Raw genomic sequence first — 17,229 nt, forward strand, 5'->3', positions numbered from 1 at the left:
GCTATTCTCGGTATTTTTAGCTTGTTCCAAAGGTGGTGACTCAAATCTCAAGACATTTACATTTATGTATTTGGTAGATGCTTTTATCTAAAGTGACTTACATTGCATTCAAGTTTGACATGTTTTTTACAAGCTTTGTTACTAAAATGCATAGCTCTTCTTGTAAATAAAACTATTGAAACGGTCTCTATTCTTACCGAGACACATATAAGCATTTTTATGACAGTACCATGTGACTTTAAAACAAGAGGCCGAGATGCAACGTGATTTTTATTTTTTTTATTTTTTGCTTTGGGCAATTTTGCTTTAGGCTCATTTGTTTTGAATCTGTATGTGAACATGAGTCTAGTGGAATAGGTTGTTTTTGTCTTATTATGTACAGTTTGAAGCACTTCCCTTGTTATTCCCTTTCTAAAATCCGCATGCATACAGAACGAGAGGGGGCGAGAGTCTTTGCAACATTAAATCTGCATTAACTCTGATAAATCAAGGACCGGCCCCGGCAACTTGAACAAAAATTGCCAGAGGGTCCAAATCTTCCCTGGCGTCTTAGTGATGGCGTGCCCTCTGGCCTTGCTAGGCTACAAAGGCCACAGAAGTGCTGCTGCTTTGTTGATTTAGTAGTGTTCAGGAGTAAAGGATGGGGAAAGTCAGACTTCCCAAAGGAACAGTCCTAAAGCCTAGTAATTTTATGATATATCTGGTTGGAAGAGCCAAAGCAAGACTTTATCAGCAATAACAGATGTAGCCTGAAGCCATTTAGAGCTGTCTCGAGGAAAAGGTCTTCTCTGTCTCTGGGCATACTTGGATGAGTTTATGTAAAATAGGAGTCTTTTTATTAATATTTCTGTATGTGCTTTGGTTTGATACAGAACATTTTGCACTTATCCATGGGGGGTGAAAAGAGTCTGATTTTACCTTAGGAAGGCAGACAGAAGTCATTTTTTCTCTACATTTTACTTTAATTCTACCTTCTTTGGAAGTTGCACATCTGTAATAAGAGGTAGGCAGTGGATGTTTGAAGGGACTGCGTTTTCAATGCTCAGATCATGAAAAAATCTGATAGACTTTTAAGAGCTCAGCGTATTTCTAAATATTTATGCAATTTATTTGGATTACGATCATTGCATGGAGATCGGAACATCAGGAGGTTTAAAGTGTCAATCTGACTCTTTCTTCAGGCTACATTATTAGGCCAGTAGGTGGCAACAAGTGACTTTCTCTGTGTCATTGAATCATTCATTGAACCGATTTGTTCAAAAACATTGATTCATCCAGGAACAAAACACATTTGTATTGCTCGGATACGATAGAACTACTTAGACTTTGTTTCAACTAGCTATTTTCATCTTTGAAGGAAAAATAGAAGTAAATGTAAATATTTAGCCTAAAATGTAAATGACCAAACGAATTGTTTGGTGAACTTTTGTATTAAAGCAACATCAAACATCACAAAGTCTGAATATCTGCTGCACTTGGCCGCTGGTAGGCTATACACACAGCTCTCACGATCAGTGTGATATTGCTTAATTATGAATAAAATATACATTTTGTTAAATTATTAAGGCATGTCAAATGCAAATATTATAAAATATATTATAATAATATTTAATTATTAGTTATTTTAAACAACTGGAAACATTCTTGCCATCATATTTGTTAAAGGAGAACTCGGCAACTCTAGCGAACTCTAGTCACTTCTTCGCTGATTTTCCCTTTTGTTGTCGCATGTTTTCCCCACGAGCTCCCCCTACAGCTGTGGTGGGGCGTATATTTCACAACACAGTCGTAAAAAACTCACTTGCGGCAGCCTCCTCCCCCTCTCTACCGCTGCTCATGTGCGTTTGTTTTGATCGGAGCAAGCCAACTGTATCGCGTGGAGCTATGTCTACCGAGGTGGGTAATCTGGTAATACATCATACATGCGTGTGTGTTTATGTCGAATTGCCGTAAAGCAATTTGTGTTTCGCGCTCGTTCTCGTTCTCGCTTTCGCTTCTCACGAGACTTCCAATTTCTATCTTGCCGGGACGGTAGTGAACAAGTTGCAAGGTTGGTTTTCCGCCTGGGAACGCTGGGGGGAGCGGGGAAAGTCACCAATATCACCAGAACAGGTTGTTTAACCATCCAAATGATTTCTAGACAGTTTTATTAAGTTAAAAAAGCTACCAAGTTCTCCTTTAAGACCCAGTCCTCTTTGTTTCATGATTTTTATTTTCATGCAGGCATGCCAAGATTGCCGACACACCAACACCCAATTGTTCATGTATTGAAAAAAGAAACCCTACTGCACAAAAGAGACGAAGCTATTTCCTTCTCCCTGCTTTTGTTTTTAGGACTAATCACAGTGAACTTGACATATAGGTGCCTGTAGCTCACAGGACACATAAACGTATATAACCACACATACATACACACAAAAACATAGCTGGTGCCGACCATTAGAATCATATTTCCCAGTGCTGCCGACCCTCTGTCTTAGCATCAGGACATGCAACCACAGCACAGATCCAATAACTCAAACGAGGAAGAAAAATAATCAATACTGTCATCCGTTCGTCTGCAGCACAAATCCCTCGTCATCCAGCTCACAGTGAAGTATGACACCCAATGACCTTCATGCATCTGTGAGCACCCTGTGTTTATTTTCCTCTGCTAATTATTCTGAGGATTCAGAGGCCATTGGTAATAAGCAAGACATCAGACGCTGACGGGAAATTAGCGAACTGAGATAGAGAGAAGGAAAAGAAGGGATGAGAAGGGACCTCATCATTACAAGCACACTCGTTTATTCTGCGTTCTCTTTTATCTCGGCCAACACCTGCCCTCAGAGTCCAGAAAAAAGAAAATAGAGTATTTGGAGCGGATGCGTGCCTGTTTTTTTTTTCAGGGGGGGGGGGGGGGGGGTAGAAATATAAATTTGACACAAACAGCCACCAACCGTGTGTATATTCCTCAGCTGGCATGCCGCTTGGTTCAAAGGGATAGTTCATCTAAAAAGAAAATTCTGCCATCATTTGCTCACCCTTGTGTCACTGCAGACTCATTTGACTTTCTCTCCTCTGTGGAACACAAAAGGAGAAATTTTAAGGAATGTCCTGGCCATTGTGATTAATATAATGAGAGCGAAAGAGGCTGTCAATCTCCAAAATCACAATAACACACCCCTAATTTATTATAAAATTGGTCCATGGGACTTGTGCACTATATATTCTGCATGATAGTTGTGTGTGAGGAAGAAACTGAAAAAGTCAAAGAGTTGTAGATTGCTTTTATGATGCCTGTTTGAAATGTAACTTGCAACTGCATGTTTTTTCTGTATCTGCAAGATTATTAATATTTGCAACTTTTCACCTGCATCTCTCATGAATATGTGCTTAAGTGCTACTTAAGAGTCTCACAGGTTTTCTATAAAACACTATACCATTCAAAAGTTTGTGGACAGTAAGAGTTTTTGAAAGTAGTCTCTAATGCTCATGAAGGCTGCATTTATTTGATCAAGAATAAAGTAAAAACTATAATAGTGTAATATCATTACAATCTAAAATAACTGTTTTATATTTGAATATATTTTCAAATGTAATTTATTCCTGTGATCAAAGCTGAATTTTGAGGTTCTCTGTGTTGCCAGTATTGAGGTGTGCACAATAGGGAGGTGAGAGCTACGCTTGAGGGACATTCACCAATCAAGCGCTGGTCTGCTCTTTACTCCCCGGAGTGATAACCGTGACAGCACTGCTGCACAACTGACACCCTTGGGTGTCAGAAAGGAAGAGGAAAAAGACAAGCCTAGATGTGCAATATTTGGCTGTTTTTCCTCTGAATCTCATTTATACAGTTGTCTGCAACAGTCCCGCCCCCACTTTCTTTGTACAAACACACATTAGTTTATTTACATATTCATGTATTTAATGCATTTATTGAATATTATTTGAATTATTTACTCAAAGAAACTGCTTTAAAGGAAGTTCATCCAAAAATGAAAATCCTGGCATCATTTACTCATCTCATGTCTTTCCAAACCTGTATGAGATTCTTTCTTCTGTGGAACATAATGCCTGTTTTTTATATATATAAATAATGACACAATTTTTGGGTGAACCATCCATTTTAGGTGTAATTTTTGTGGTTTGTCACTTCCTAGATCTACAACAATTTTCAAGCATTACCAAAGGTACAATGCTTTGGGTAAGATCATTCATACAAAAAAAATAAAAAATCAAAGTTGTAGATAGAACAAAGATTATTGGAGTACTTTTTACAAGAAGATACTATTTCAGTCTTTCTACTTCGAAACTACATGTTTAATTCTGAGTGAAAATTGTTTCTACACCCTGTTTTTTTCAGTGCCGTTGCTTCGATCTACTTTTGTTTATGATGACTTTTGGGAAATGCAGCTCACTCAGTACATTCCTCAAAATGCACGTTGTGTAACTGTTTTGGGGTTTATTCCTTTAACACTCAAATGAAACAAAAATCTCTTTATGTCTCTGCTCACACCACAATTGTGCATGCTGCACCCGATACAAAGCGCCTGAGGAGCTGATTGGCTGAGGAATTGATGCCTTCCTCAATGCTCAGACTCTCATTTAGTTGCCTTAAGCAACCGTGGAGGAAACCTAATTCCCAAAGTGCTGCTTCCAAACAGAATTTGATGCTGTTTGATTCCAACACAGGGCTATCAACATCTCAGGGAAAGGTACCAGACAGTTTCATGCTTGTTTCGGCAATGTCAGGTTTGTACGTGCGGGGAGGGGCAGGTGGTCTCATTTCGAGCTATTAAGTGACCTCCAAACACACTTGCCTGTCTGTAAAATACCATTACTGACAGAGATGATTTTGGCACAAGCTCAAATAGAATATAAATTATCCCTAGCACCCATGTGCAGTACTCTCTACTGTGTGTGTGTGTGTGTGTGTGTGTGCGTGCGTGCGTGCGTGCGTGCGTGTGTGTGTGTGTGTATTTAATAAAACAATATCAGTAAAAAATAAATCAGTAAATAAAATATTGAACTGTATATTACTTTTAACCAATTAACATGTTTTGTAGAGCATTTTCCAAATTCCTAATGTTTTCTATAGTGTATACAGAATCCATAGTCTTTTAATATTATTAAGAATTGTTGAATCCATTATGAGTAAATCAATGTGAGCACATTATCAGTATGCTGAAAGTGCTGAGAGTTGAGTTTCAGATGCAAACCTCTAATACACTTTAACCTGGACTGTTACTAATGCAGAACAGGCTTCAGGTCAGCAGTAAAGGCAGATGATCATCCATCCAGCCCCCGGACATTTTAATAACCTGGTGTTAGTGTGTTGTGCAATGCAAGCGGCTGCTTCTGGGACACTCGTGTGGTGGGACAGCGCTGCCAAATCTCTGGAGAGTCAAACATTTGCGTGCCAGAGTCACATGCTTAACTCAGTACAGTATGAGAGAGGTGTGTGTGTGTGTGTGTGTGTGTGTGTGTGTGTGTGTGTGTGTGTGTGTGTGTGTGTGTGTGTGTGTGTGTGTGTGTGTGTGTGTGTGTGTGTGTGTGTGTGTGTGTGTGTGTGTGTGTGTGTGTGTGTGTGTGTGTGTGTGTGTGTGTGTGTGTGTGTGTGTGTGTGTGTGTGTGTGTGTGTGTGTGTGTGTGTGTGTGTGTGTGTGTGTGTGTCTATTCCTGACAGACAGCTTTTCTGTTTGGCCTGGACTCTATCCAATTCAGTCTCTGCTCTGTTCATTTCATCCATTACACTGTTAAAAAACTGTTCCCCGTGCTCACCACATTGAATATGCCAGCTATACTTGTTGAGATGCACTGATGTATCAGCCAATTATTGATCTAATTAAAACGATTAGCATAGTGTATGTAAGCATGGAAATTGCTGAATATTAATAATCAACCATTAATAATAAAAACATATATTTTAATACTTTGAGGTATATATTTATTACATTGTGCAGGGTTTTTTCTACTCATAATCTAATCAATGAAAATGAATGAAATCTGCAAATGAAAGGCATGTTGGATGCTTCTTGTATGAGTTAGACTGATGTTGTTGAGCATCAAAAGAATAGTGATATTTATAATGAATAGTGATATAGCCATAATGATATGGCATAACATGCACAGTTCTCCTCCTTCTTTGGTGCAAGTAACTTTTATATGAAGTATTTATCTTTAAGTATTTTTTTCCCTTAACGTCATGTGGTGAGACATATTTAATATATTACTTGCATTAAATCACCAAAACGAGTGAAAGGTATTGCATCTCACAGGAGTCTGTGAGTGACTAAAGTAACGTAGAAAATGAATAATTCTATTATCAAATATATTTTAAATAAAACAATAAAAAAATACGTGTTTCATGGCTAGTATTTTCTTAATCCATTTGGACCACAGCTTTGTCTCATGCAATACAAAATCAAACAGACTGAGCTGTGAAAGAGCAAACGGCTTATTTTTTGCTGTAAAAAAGAGAATGCTTTTAAGTTCTTTGAAGTTCTTAAGTTTTTATAATTTTTTTAAATTTTGCATGTCGTTTTAATTGTAATACTCAAAATCACAGTAATAATGTTTTTCCACTGTTCCACAACTGGGTTTATTGTTTAGAGATTAAATAAGAGACTCTTATATTTCTGAAAATATTATTATTATTTAAATAAAGTGATCAAAAGTAATCAAAATTAAGTGATCAAAGGTGACATTAAAAACATTTGTCAAAATAAAATTTCTTTCTCAATAAATTCTTTGGAACTTTCTATTCATCAAAAAATCCTGATTTTTTTATTTTTTTTTTATCATGTTTTCACAAATATATTAAGCAGCAGAACTGTTTTCAACATTGATAATAAAAAGAAATGTTTCTTGAGCAGCAAATCAGCTTATTAGAATCATTTCTGAAGGATCATGTGATTCAGCTTTGACATCACAGGAATAAAATTACATTTTTTAAATATATTCAAATAGAAAGCAGTTATTTTAATTGTAATAACATTTCAAAATATTACTGTTTTTGATGTATTGAGCATAAGAGATTTATTATTATCAACCCCAAACTTTTTAACGGCATGTTTGTTTATATATTATTATAATATTATGTTTATTTAAATAATTCCAAAGCAAAAAAAAAAAAAAGTGGCAATATCAGTATCCGCCTGTTGTTGTTTTTTTATTTTATTTTTTATGACAAAAATATCCAAAATGGTGCATCCTTGTTTTAGTTCTTTGATTAAACTCATGAAAAATAGTACGCTTCAATGGGTTTATTGTGTGAATGACATAATGAGGAAAAATGGAAGTGCTGCAAACCCACAGCTCATTAAGTTAGCCGGAGGTAGTGTGAGTCTTTCATCTGCATGAATGCTTCTGTCAGGATGCTGTCCAAAACGGCTTGATGGAGGAATCTGCTCCAGTATTTTCCCAGTCTAATCGATCATTTAATTACATTCTACGATCCCTAAACCATTTGACACTTTCAACAACCAGACTCTTTAGAAAACTCTTTAGCGGGTGTTAATGGGTCCCACGGAGGCAGGGTTTTAAAGGCGAGTCTGAGCAATGCAACGAATTGCCTGGTTATTTCTGCGAGCGGGATGATAGAGTGCAATAAAAAGCACAGTTCAAAAACCTTTAGTCCTCATAACAAGGAGAAAGGAAAGGCAGCACAGGCTTCAAAGACCTGTACAATCCTCACCAATGTGAGATATACAGAGGCGCAAGTAATTAGAGGGGAAACGTCTCTTTCACACTAAATGACCTTCCTGTTCGCTTGCTCTGAGAATGTTGTGTGATTAGCAGACACTGTCGGAGGGAAGCTGTGGACTGAACGGCCCTCAAAGTACCTTATTTCTTTCATACCTGGGACATAGTCAGTTGACCCTGACCTTGCAGTTTGGTCTTCACTCTCCCCGATTTCACATTCATTCGTACTCCAACGCTGCTAATAAGGAACAGCAGTTGGCACACTCGTGCAGCGGTCAGAAGAGCTGCGTCTTTCAACCTCAGACTTCTTTTCTGTCCTCATAATAAGCTCCAAATACTCTTAACTTCTTATGTCACCTCACTATGAAACTTATGAAGCATAAATCTTCTCAGAGGAAAACTTAATTGATTGGAGGTTGCTCTTTTGTAGCTCATGAAACGCAGTCCATTTTACTTCACTGTAATGTATCCAATGGGAATTGATTTGATTGTGAATAGTGGGTGTCATGAACAGTAGCGGTTCTGGGTCTTTTGGTGTCCTAAGCAAAATAAGGCATTTCACTCACCCTAGACTTTGGTATCTTGGCAAATCTAAGGATTGTTTGAAACATTTACTATGTTTGCATGTGTATCACTAATGTGAACACAATCTCACGGCAATTCGTAACTATTTTACGTTTTGCTTAATTGGTGGCTAATTCGTATGATCTCATTCGTACGTTTTCGTATAATCTGTTTAAATCCCAGTGGCGGGGTTAGGGGTGGTCCTTCATAATGAGATTCCTTTTTTCAAAATCGAATGTTTTTGTAAGAATCAAAATGTATGAATTCGTACGAAATCGTCACCTCGTAAAATACTTACGTTTTCCCATGAGATCGATCGGGTAGTTATTTCCAATAATCAGGGTAGGCTTAACCGCGGCGCAGTGAGATGTTTAGATGACAAAAGCAAATCTCTTAACTCCTGTTTACATGCAATTTTCATTGTGTTTATTCACTAAGAAATGTGGTTTCTATGGACGTATTGGATTTTTTGGGTGATGCGCCTAAAACTCTTCTTCATTTACTGTGTTTTCGACCATCAATATACTCCATTACATTCATGTCGTGCAATGTTGTCAACATGAACTCAGTTTTTTCAGCATCACAAAGATTGTGAAGTATTCTTTACCACTTTGTTAACGAATCTGCGCATGACGACATCATCCTTGTACGTCAAATGCGCACGACGACGTCATTCTAGTGCGTCACATGCACATGACGACGTCATTCGTGTGCGTCACATGCGCACGACGACATCATCTGTGTACGTCACATGTGCACAACGACATCATCCGTGTACGTCACATGTGCACAACGACATCATCCGTGTACGTCACATGCGCACGACGACATCATCCTTGTACGTCACATGCGCATGACGACGTCATTCGTGTACGTCACATGCGCATGACAACATCATCCGTGTACGTCACATGCGCACGACGACATCATCCGTGTACGTCACATGCGCACGACGACATCATCCTTGTACGTCACATGCGTATGACGACGTCATCCGTGTACGTCAAATGCGCACTTTGGTCAGAGTGGAATAGATGCGATTAAAGTGTTTACATGCCTGTTTATTGCGATTAAAATCGACATACGCCACATATTTTATAATTATGGTTGCTACGATTATGAGCTTGATTGCATCAATTTGATCTAAGTATTGTGTTTACATAAGGTAAAGTTTAATCGTAATATTACCTAAATCTCATTATAATCGCATTATGATGGTGCATGTACAGTAAATGTAGTCATTATTGAGATATCTTTTGAAACTCTAGAGGAGACTTAAGCAAAAGTTCCATTTGCTCTCAGTTGAATCCCATTGCAATCTATGAGAAACAACTGAGACACTACAGAGATCTCATGTGTGATTGTTCTTTGTTATGGCCTATCATTAACACTTTGATCAGTGAGCTAATTACTGTCCTGTCTTCTTTCACTGCGTAGGGTGTAGCCAATCTCACCCATGAGAAATGTACATTAGATGTGCAGCGCTTGTGTCAGGAGAGCTTTGATCACTTCTTCATTAATTAAGCGATATATAGGTCAGGGCGTGTCCATGATCAGCTTGATTCATGTTTGCTCACAGCACCTTTACAGCCTCAGATATAGGCCTATCTGTTATGGCTCTCTATGGATGGGCCTGGAATGAGAGTTTTTTTTATTATCTTTTTTTATTATTTTTTATTACTATTATTATTATTATTGCTACTGCTGCTACTACTACTAATAATAATAATAATAATGTTAATATTATGTTAACTAATATGGGTTATTATTTTATAACGATGATGATGAAAATGATGATAATAATAAAATGTTAAAATATAATGTTTTAAAAAATAATTATTGATTATTATTATTATCAATAATATGTATTATTTTATAAATAATACATATTAATAATACATGTTTTTAATAATTAATAATACTTGTAATTATTATAATTTGAATTTGTTGAAAGTTAACTTTTTTTTTCATTTATATATTTCTTATTTCTTTGATTTTACACATTTAATGAAAGTTTAACCACCACAAAAGTAATTGTAACACCACTCGTTTCTTGATTTTTAAGTCATCTTTTCTAAGAAATCTTCAAAATTGAGCTTTATGTACTGTATGTTCCAATCATGAATATGGTTAATTTCACTGTATGCAAAAGGTCTAAACTTTCATGATCTGTTTCTTCCCCAGACTGCTGTTCACATTTTAACCAAGATGTCACTGAAAGTCCAGACGAGCAACATTACCAACAAAAATGACCCCAAATCTATCAACTCGCGCGTGTTTATTGGCAACCTGAACACAGCGGTGGTGAAAAAGAGCGACGTTGAGACGATCTTCTCCAAATATGGCAGAGTTTTGGGCTGCTCGGTTCACAAAGGCTACGCCTTCATTCAATACGCCAATGAGAGACACGCTCGTGGAGCAGTCATTGGAGAAAATGGACGTGTGCTTGCTGGACAGACCCTCGGTGAGTTGGACAATAAAATGAATCTGCTAGTATACCACATGAGTGTGTTATATATAGGGAGATCAGATTTCTCAGAGTGGTATAAGGGACGGACAGGCACCCTCACCCCCACACCGCACACATATCTACACATGACATGTGAATGATGTCTGGCCTAGGAAAATGGACATTGTGGCAAGCAGGGCAGGGCAGAGAGCTTTGGAAATGGAGGAAGGCTGGTGGTGCGAGTGTTAATGAGCTCATTAACTCCTCCGGTCTCAGAGGATAACAGGAGGTGCGATGACAGTGAAGGACAAGAGAGGACCAGCCCTGAGACATGTTGTTGTTTTGGTTTGGTTTATATGCGCAGACGTTCATGAGGGGCTGCCGCTTTACTTCCATTTTGTTGTTTGTTTATTTCGGTCACTAAAGTTCATTTAAGGTGACGTAGTTAAGCGTTACTACAAGTACTTGCTGTAATAATAACAGTAAATGATGCATAATTACAAGTAACTAACCCTAAACCAAACGCTAACCCTAAATGTACCTCTATAGTAAGTACATGTAGTTAATTAATCAGTACTTATTTGGGTAAGTACAATGTAACTAAAATAAAGTGCAATCAAATTATCCTCTCCGGACATCACTTTTGGCCACTACTTTGTTGCCTTTGGCTTGCTCAGTTGGGGATATTTTGGGAATATTTAAAGGTGCTCTAAGCGATGCTGGGAGTCGTAACTTCTTGTTGACATTCGAATTGTTGTCAAACAAAACGGAGGCTAGCTAGACCCTCCCTCCTCCTCATCCCGTCTCCTCCCTCCTCCCCCCTCCGCTCCCTTAAAGGGACACTCCACCCATTTGCACTAAGCTTTGCATTGTTAGAAACCCAGTCATACTATTGAATGGTCGTGCAACACTCTCTCATTTTCCCCTGAGACGGGAGAAATACGTTATTTACCTCTTACACTTCCTCCCACAATGACGCAAAAATCGTCATTTTGCGTCATTGTGGGAGGAAGTGTAAGAGGGGGGGATTTCTGTTGAGACTACAAGCACTAGTTCCTCATCTTTCCCAGGGGGCGGGACCAGCTCACGCTACAGACCTATTACAGATCAGTGGGTGGGACTTTACTCTCTGAAACTGAAAGCAATATCCTCCATCTTGTTTGAAGCTAAGCTAACAGACGCTGTGGAGACAGATGTAAAGTTATGACAATAGCAGAGGAGAGTACTCAATATGATATAGAAGAAGAGGATTTCGGAAGTCTGATGCTTGAATCAGGTGTTTGTGGCTACCTTTACAAGCCGCATTATAGCGAAGAGCAGCCGAGGCAGAAGACCTGCCTGCCGCGGACGAGGAGCCCGGACTGGCTCGAGTTAGGGCGGACTGGTGGCGCCGGTGATCTCACTATGCAACTCATAGACTGTAAGATGCAACTACGAACACAGAGATAGAGTCCGTCTGCGGCAAAGAATTTCAACGATGACAATTTCTCCTGGACGAAATCTCTGAATCAGACGAGGACACGGACGTTTGTGTTGTGAACTAGTTTCTAGTTTCGCACCGCATATGTTCTGACTGAACATCCAGGTACCATGCAATAATTCACCTTTTCGAAAGAAATACAAACGAGGAGTAATGCACTAATGAGTTCGCCAACTAACTAGACATTTTGTGTGAAATGAATTTCAAGCTCTGGTGGTAGCTAGCCTTGTAGACGGAAGAGTGATTTCTCTTATAGGCAGATATGCGCTGTTCTGGATTAGTGGGAGTGGCTTGCGGAGCTGTGCAATGTGGTGCATTGTGGGAGTTGTTGTCTTTCATACAAATGCGTCCTGAAGTTATTTTTTGTCTTTCCTCGGTCACGAAGGCACCAAATTCAAAATCTATTTATTTATTTATTTCAATAAAAAACAATGTTCCTATGGGTGGAATGCCCCTTTAAGTCAAAGTAGTCACTACAAAGTTAAGTTTTACTGATACTTTATTCAATGTGTAATGTCACCAAGTTAGATAATTGCTTTTATATATTGCAGAACAGAATGCAGAAAAAGAGAAACATTATCTTAAAATCGTTTTGCCACCTGAGGTTATAATTATAGCTCCCATACAAGGATGCAATAATAGCAAGATAACGTTAGCTTCGCGTTTCCCAGTGAGCATAAACAACAGCGGCGGCGTAAACAAATTTAGTCAAAGTTGTCAATAGCCTATAAATGAACAATCAAATTCATAACAAACAGTGGGTGAAAACGATCATTCACACAAATTGTCGCCCTATACTGTGAATTTACAATAGAGATTGATCGCTAGCTGCTAGAAACATATATGTTGTGTATTCACCATTCTAGCTAATTACATCCTTGTGTTGGTTTGGCGAACATGAACGTCTGTTTAGAAAGAGAAATGGATTTACCTGTTCTGCAAAAACAGAGCAACTGAATGTCAGATTGGAAGCCCTTCTGCCGGCGGAGTTCTCGACACCTTTCGAAGGTATTTCCGATGTAAATTCGGTACTTCGCGCGTTCCTTATCCTTGTATCCTTGTATGTTTGCTGTATGTGACAAAAAATGTTTTGGCCTAAAAAACGCGTGGCATCGCTTAGAGCACCTTTAATTTAATTGTATCAATCAATAAATTCCACTAGAAACAAACCTTGTTGTATTATTTTAATTTAATACTGTGAAGCTGCTTTGATACAATCTGTATTGTGAAAAGCGCTATACAAATATACTTGACTTGACTTGACTTGACTACTGTATATAAAAAATGTATGTAGTCTAACGAAAACGAAAAGCATTGCCTTCATTGCTGTTACACTGAGTCGGCTGTCCACATTTCAGCGTATACTGTTTCTTTACATACCCTCTGATGTTTTTTTTTTTCGTGCTATAATTAGCACAGCATCTTCGCGTCCGAATTGATCTCGCTTGTGCTTTCTATAGGGTAAACGTACCTATTAAGCTCACCAAAATCTACATTGAGACATTTTTAGTGCACAAGATATTGGTTTTAGTACAAGAAGTTATTTTAAAATAAAATATTAATCTCTCACACTATAATATTTCATTTTATTTTAAATGACAAAAGTATTTCAATTAAGATGTACATCATTAAATATAAAAAGTCTGGCTGTGCTTAATGGGTACATTTTGTACCCTTTAAGCACACCCCTGTTCCCAATAAGCTCACAACAAGTTTTATTAAAAAATCTTGTTTATTTTAAACAACCTTTTTAAGGAATAATTGAAAAAAGTTTTATTTGAAGGTACAGAGTCAATCACAAAAAAACAGAACACTAAAATCAAGCAACAAGGCATTCAATTTGATCAGGTAGCCTATCCTATTCATAGTGATGTGTCATTCAAACTCATTGCAACATCTAGACTAGTCCACGTTCAGCTATGTAACCCATATTGAAAAATCAAATAACAAAACAAACCAATGTGCTCCTTAAAGGGATACTCCACTTTTTTTGGAAATTGGCTCATTTTACAACTCCCCCAGAGTTAAACAGTTGAGTTTTACCGTTTTCGAATCCATTCAGCCGATCTCCGGGTCTGGCGGTACCACTTTTAGCATAGCTTAGCATAATGAATTGAACCGGACAAGACCATTAGCATCTCTCTCAAAAAAATGACCAAAGAGTTTCGATATTTTTCCTATTTAAAACTCGACTCTTCTGTAGTTACATCGTGTAATAAGACCGACGGAAAATGTAAAGTTTAAATTTTCTAGGCTGATATGGCTAGGAACTATACTCTCAAAATCGCACCTTTTCATTTTCCGTCCGTCTTAGTACACGATGTAACTACAGAAGAGTCAAGTTTTAAATAGGAAAAATATCGAAACTCTTTGGTAATTTTTTTGAGAGAGATGCTAATGGTCTTGTCCGGTTCAATTCATTATGCTAAGCTATGCTAAAAGTGGTACCGCCAGACCCGGAGATCGGCTGAATGGATTCGAAAACGGTAAAACTCAACTGTTTAACTCTGGGGGAGTTGTAAAATGAGCTTATTTCCAAAAAAAGTGGAGTATCCCTTTAACTCTCTGGGTCAGAGCTTTCCTGTCTACTCCAAACTTCTTGGACAGATACGACAGGTTTCTGATGGCTCCTTCTTTGTATGACATGCCTCTTTCATCTTTGGGCATACACTATAGTTTCGTCTAGCTTTTGTCATCTTAAGACTGTGAAAATAAGTTTATTAATCATTTTTTTGAAGATTAACATAGTGACAACCATCAGTTAATATTTAAATTCTGATTATTAAGTATTTACATAGACGTTTAATGTGGGTGAGCTTAAAGGGAGCACACACTGTGCTTAATTGGAGCAAAAACATTTTTTAATTAATAAATATTAAATTAAAATTTAAAGGAAAATATTTAGCTAAATTAATAATCTAGGTAATGTATTAAGTTTATACCAATTTTAATATGAACAACTATTATAGACAATATCTATGAAATTATGCTTTTTCTAATTGATGTCACACTGAAGCTGTGTGATTGTCATAGTAGTGCACCCTTTAAGCTCACCTAACAATAATATGAATTCTTTAAAAATTACAGCAGTTTAAAACCACAGACTATCAATAAAATGTAAAATTATAATATTATGGATTTAAAAGTACAAGCCATTAATTCCTGTGAAGTAATATATTAATGTAGCACACAATCTTATACAGCTAGTAAGCTAGCTATGTTCGTATCATCTGGGCTATGTTGCTAAAACTATCTTTTAGATCTAACTGTAATTATTTCCCACATCCAGGTTCCAGGTTATAATATGCAAAAGTCTAAACATTAATCTCTTAATTTTGCAATAAGAAGATGTACTTCTTCAAAATAAAGGCTTAAACATATAAAAAATGCACATCTGAGGGGCTCCTCTTCTGGTGAAAGTTTTCAGACAGCTTTGAAAATAGCCGCCAGACAGTGTGAACACATGGACACACATATCTCAGTGTGCAATGGTCTGATTGGTTTAAAATTACAGGAGGTTTATAGTAACAAACACATCAATTGGTTAATACATCAAATAGGATAATACATTGCTGTTTCTTTTTATAATCTGAGCTCCAAGATGGTAGTGTGCTTAATGGGTACTTGAGCTTAATAGGTACGTTTACCCTAACACTAGACACTAACGCCGGATCCTGCCTTCACTAACTGCAATTTAATCGATACAGAATTGTGATTGGATGATTGATTTGTTCTACAAAATATACTATGACGTTATTGGCTATCTTTGATTAGGCTATTCTTATGTGACACAAGATTACTACTCGCTCTATCACTCAGAAATAAAGAAAGTTTAGGAGAGATGACATACGGGACAAAACATGATTTTTTCATAGAGCTGGGACACTAAAAATAGAGCTGAAAAACGTGACGTCTGGTTACCCTAGTTATATATCCCGTTTGAATGACATCTCTCCGAGGTTAAAAAAGGTGCACAGCATTTGCTGTCGGAGCAAGCTGACTTTTTAATCACCCTGTAGAGTGTTTGGTTAGCCCTATGACTGCTGCCAAGAGCGAGCCCCATGACACTGTTAAGATTAATATCTATTGATGACAGTTTCCTGTGGCCATCACTGTGGAGGGTCAGACGGAGGTCAATATAGTGCACTGCAAGTAGATCAACATTAGGCTATAAGGCGGCCAATGGGACAACATCGTTCTCCATTCTTCAGGGCACTTGACCTCCATCAATTCTGAGATTGCATTGAACTTTTTCATGTAGTTGTTGGATGCTTTTATTGATTCATATTTTAAAAGTGGGACACTTACAAGAGAGAAAAATATAAGCATACACTATGCCCGTGTGGATTTGTTTGGAATGGAATAATAGCATACAAATGACTGGAAACTGCCTATTGCTTTTTTATAGTGTGTAAAATAAGATGTATGAAGTAGTTTAAACAGAACAGAAACATGAATATAATAAATAATAATAATAATAATTATATAAATATGGATAGAGAGAGAGGAGTTGTTATTTTTATGTACTGTAATAATAATTATTTATATAATAATAATAATAATAATACAATTTATATTTATTTATTAAGTACTGATTATTTACCATTATACACTAATTAATGGATACTGCCTACTATTTTGTTATTGTACGTGAAATATGAATGCATTGATAAACATTTCAAACAGTAGTTTAAACAGAACAGAAACATGAATATAATAAATAATAATAACTATAATTATATATGAGAGTTGTTATGTTTATATACTGTGAAATTATGATTTATTTATTATATAATTATTATGAATCTAATATTTATTTATTTATTAGGTACTGATTATATACTATAATATACTGATTACTGGATGCTGCTTGTTTATTGTATGTGAAATATGTATGCAATGATAAATATTTAAAACAGGAGTTATATTGAAGAATTTTTCTTGTTATATTTACATACTCTAGTAACACTGCTACTAGTACTACTGATAATAATAGCCTAATTAAACATTAATAAAATAATAATTGCATTTATTTATTTAAAACAATATT

General features: G+C 36.9%; 1 protein-coding gene across 5 annotated transcripts in view; it reads left to right on the plus strand.

Annotated features, from left to right (window-relative positions):
* The window catches only part of raly (RALY heterogeneous nuclear ribonucleoprotein), a 91,485-nt gene that overhangs the window by 57,324 nt on the left and 16,932 nt on the right, over window positions 1–17,229 (plus strand). For all 5 annotated transcript variants that reach the window (XR_014031260.1, XR_014031261.1, XM_081381400.1 and 2 more), the window contains one exon: window positions 10,435–10,714. Coding sequence is in view for 3 of the 5 variants with exons in the window: in XM_081381400.1 (XP_081237526.1) it covers window positions 10,435–10,714 (280 nt within the window). In the remaining 2 variants the exon portion in view is untranslated. The remainder of the gene's footprint in view (window positions 1–10,434; window positions 10,715–17,229) is intronic.

The sequence above is a fragment of the Scardinius erythrophthalmus genome (assembly GCF_964197995.2).
Source record: "Scardinius erythrophthalmus genome assembly, chromosome: 12".
NCBI classification, from domain to species: Eukaryota; Metazoa; Chordata; class Actinopteri; order Cypriniformes; family Leuciscidae; genus Scardinius; species Scardinius erythrophthalmus.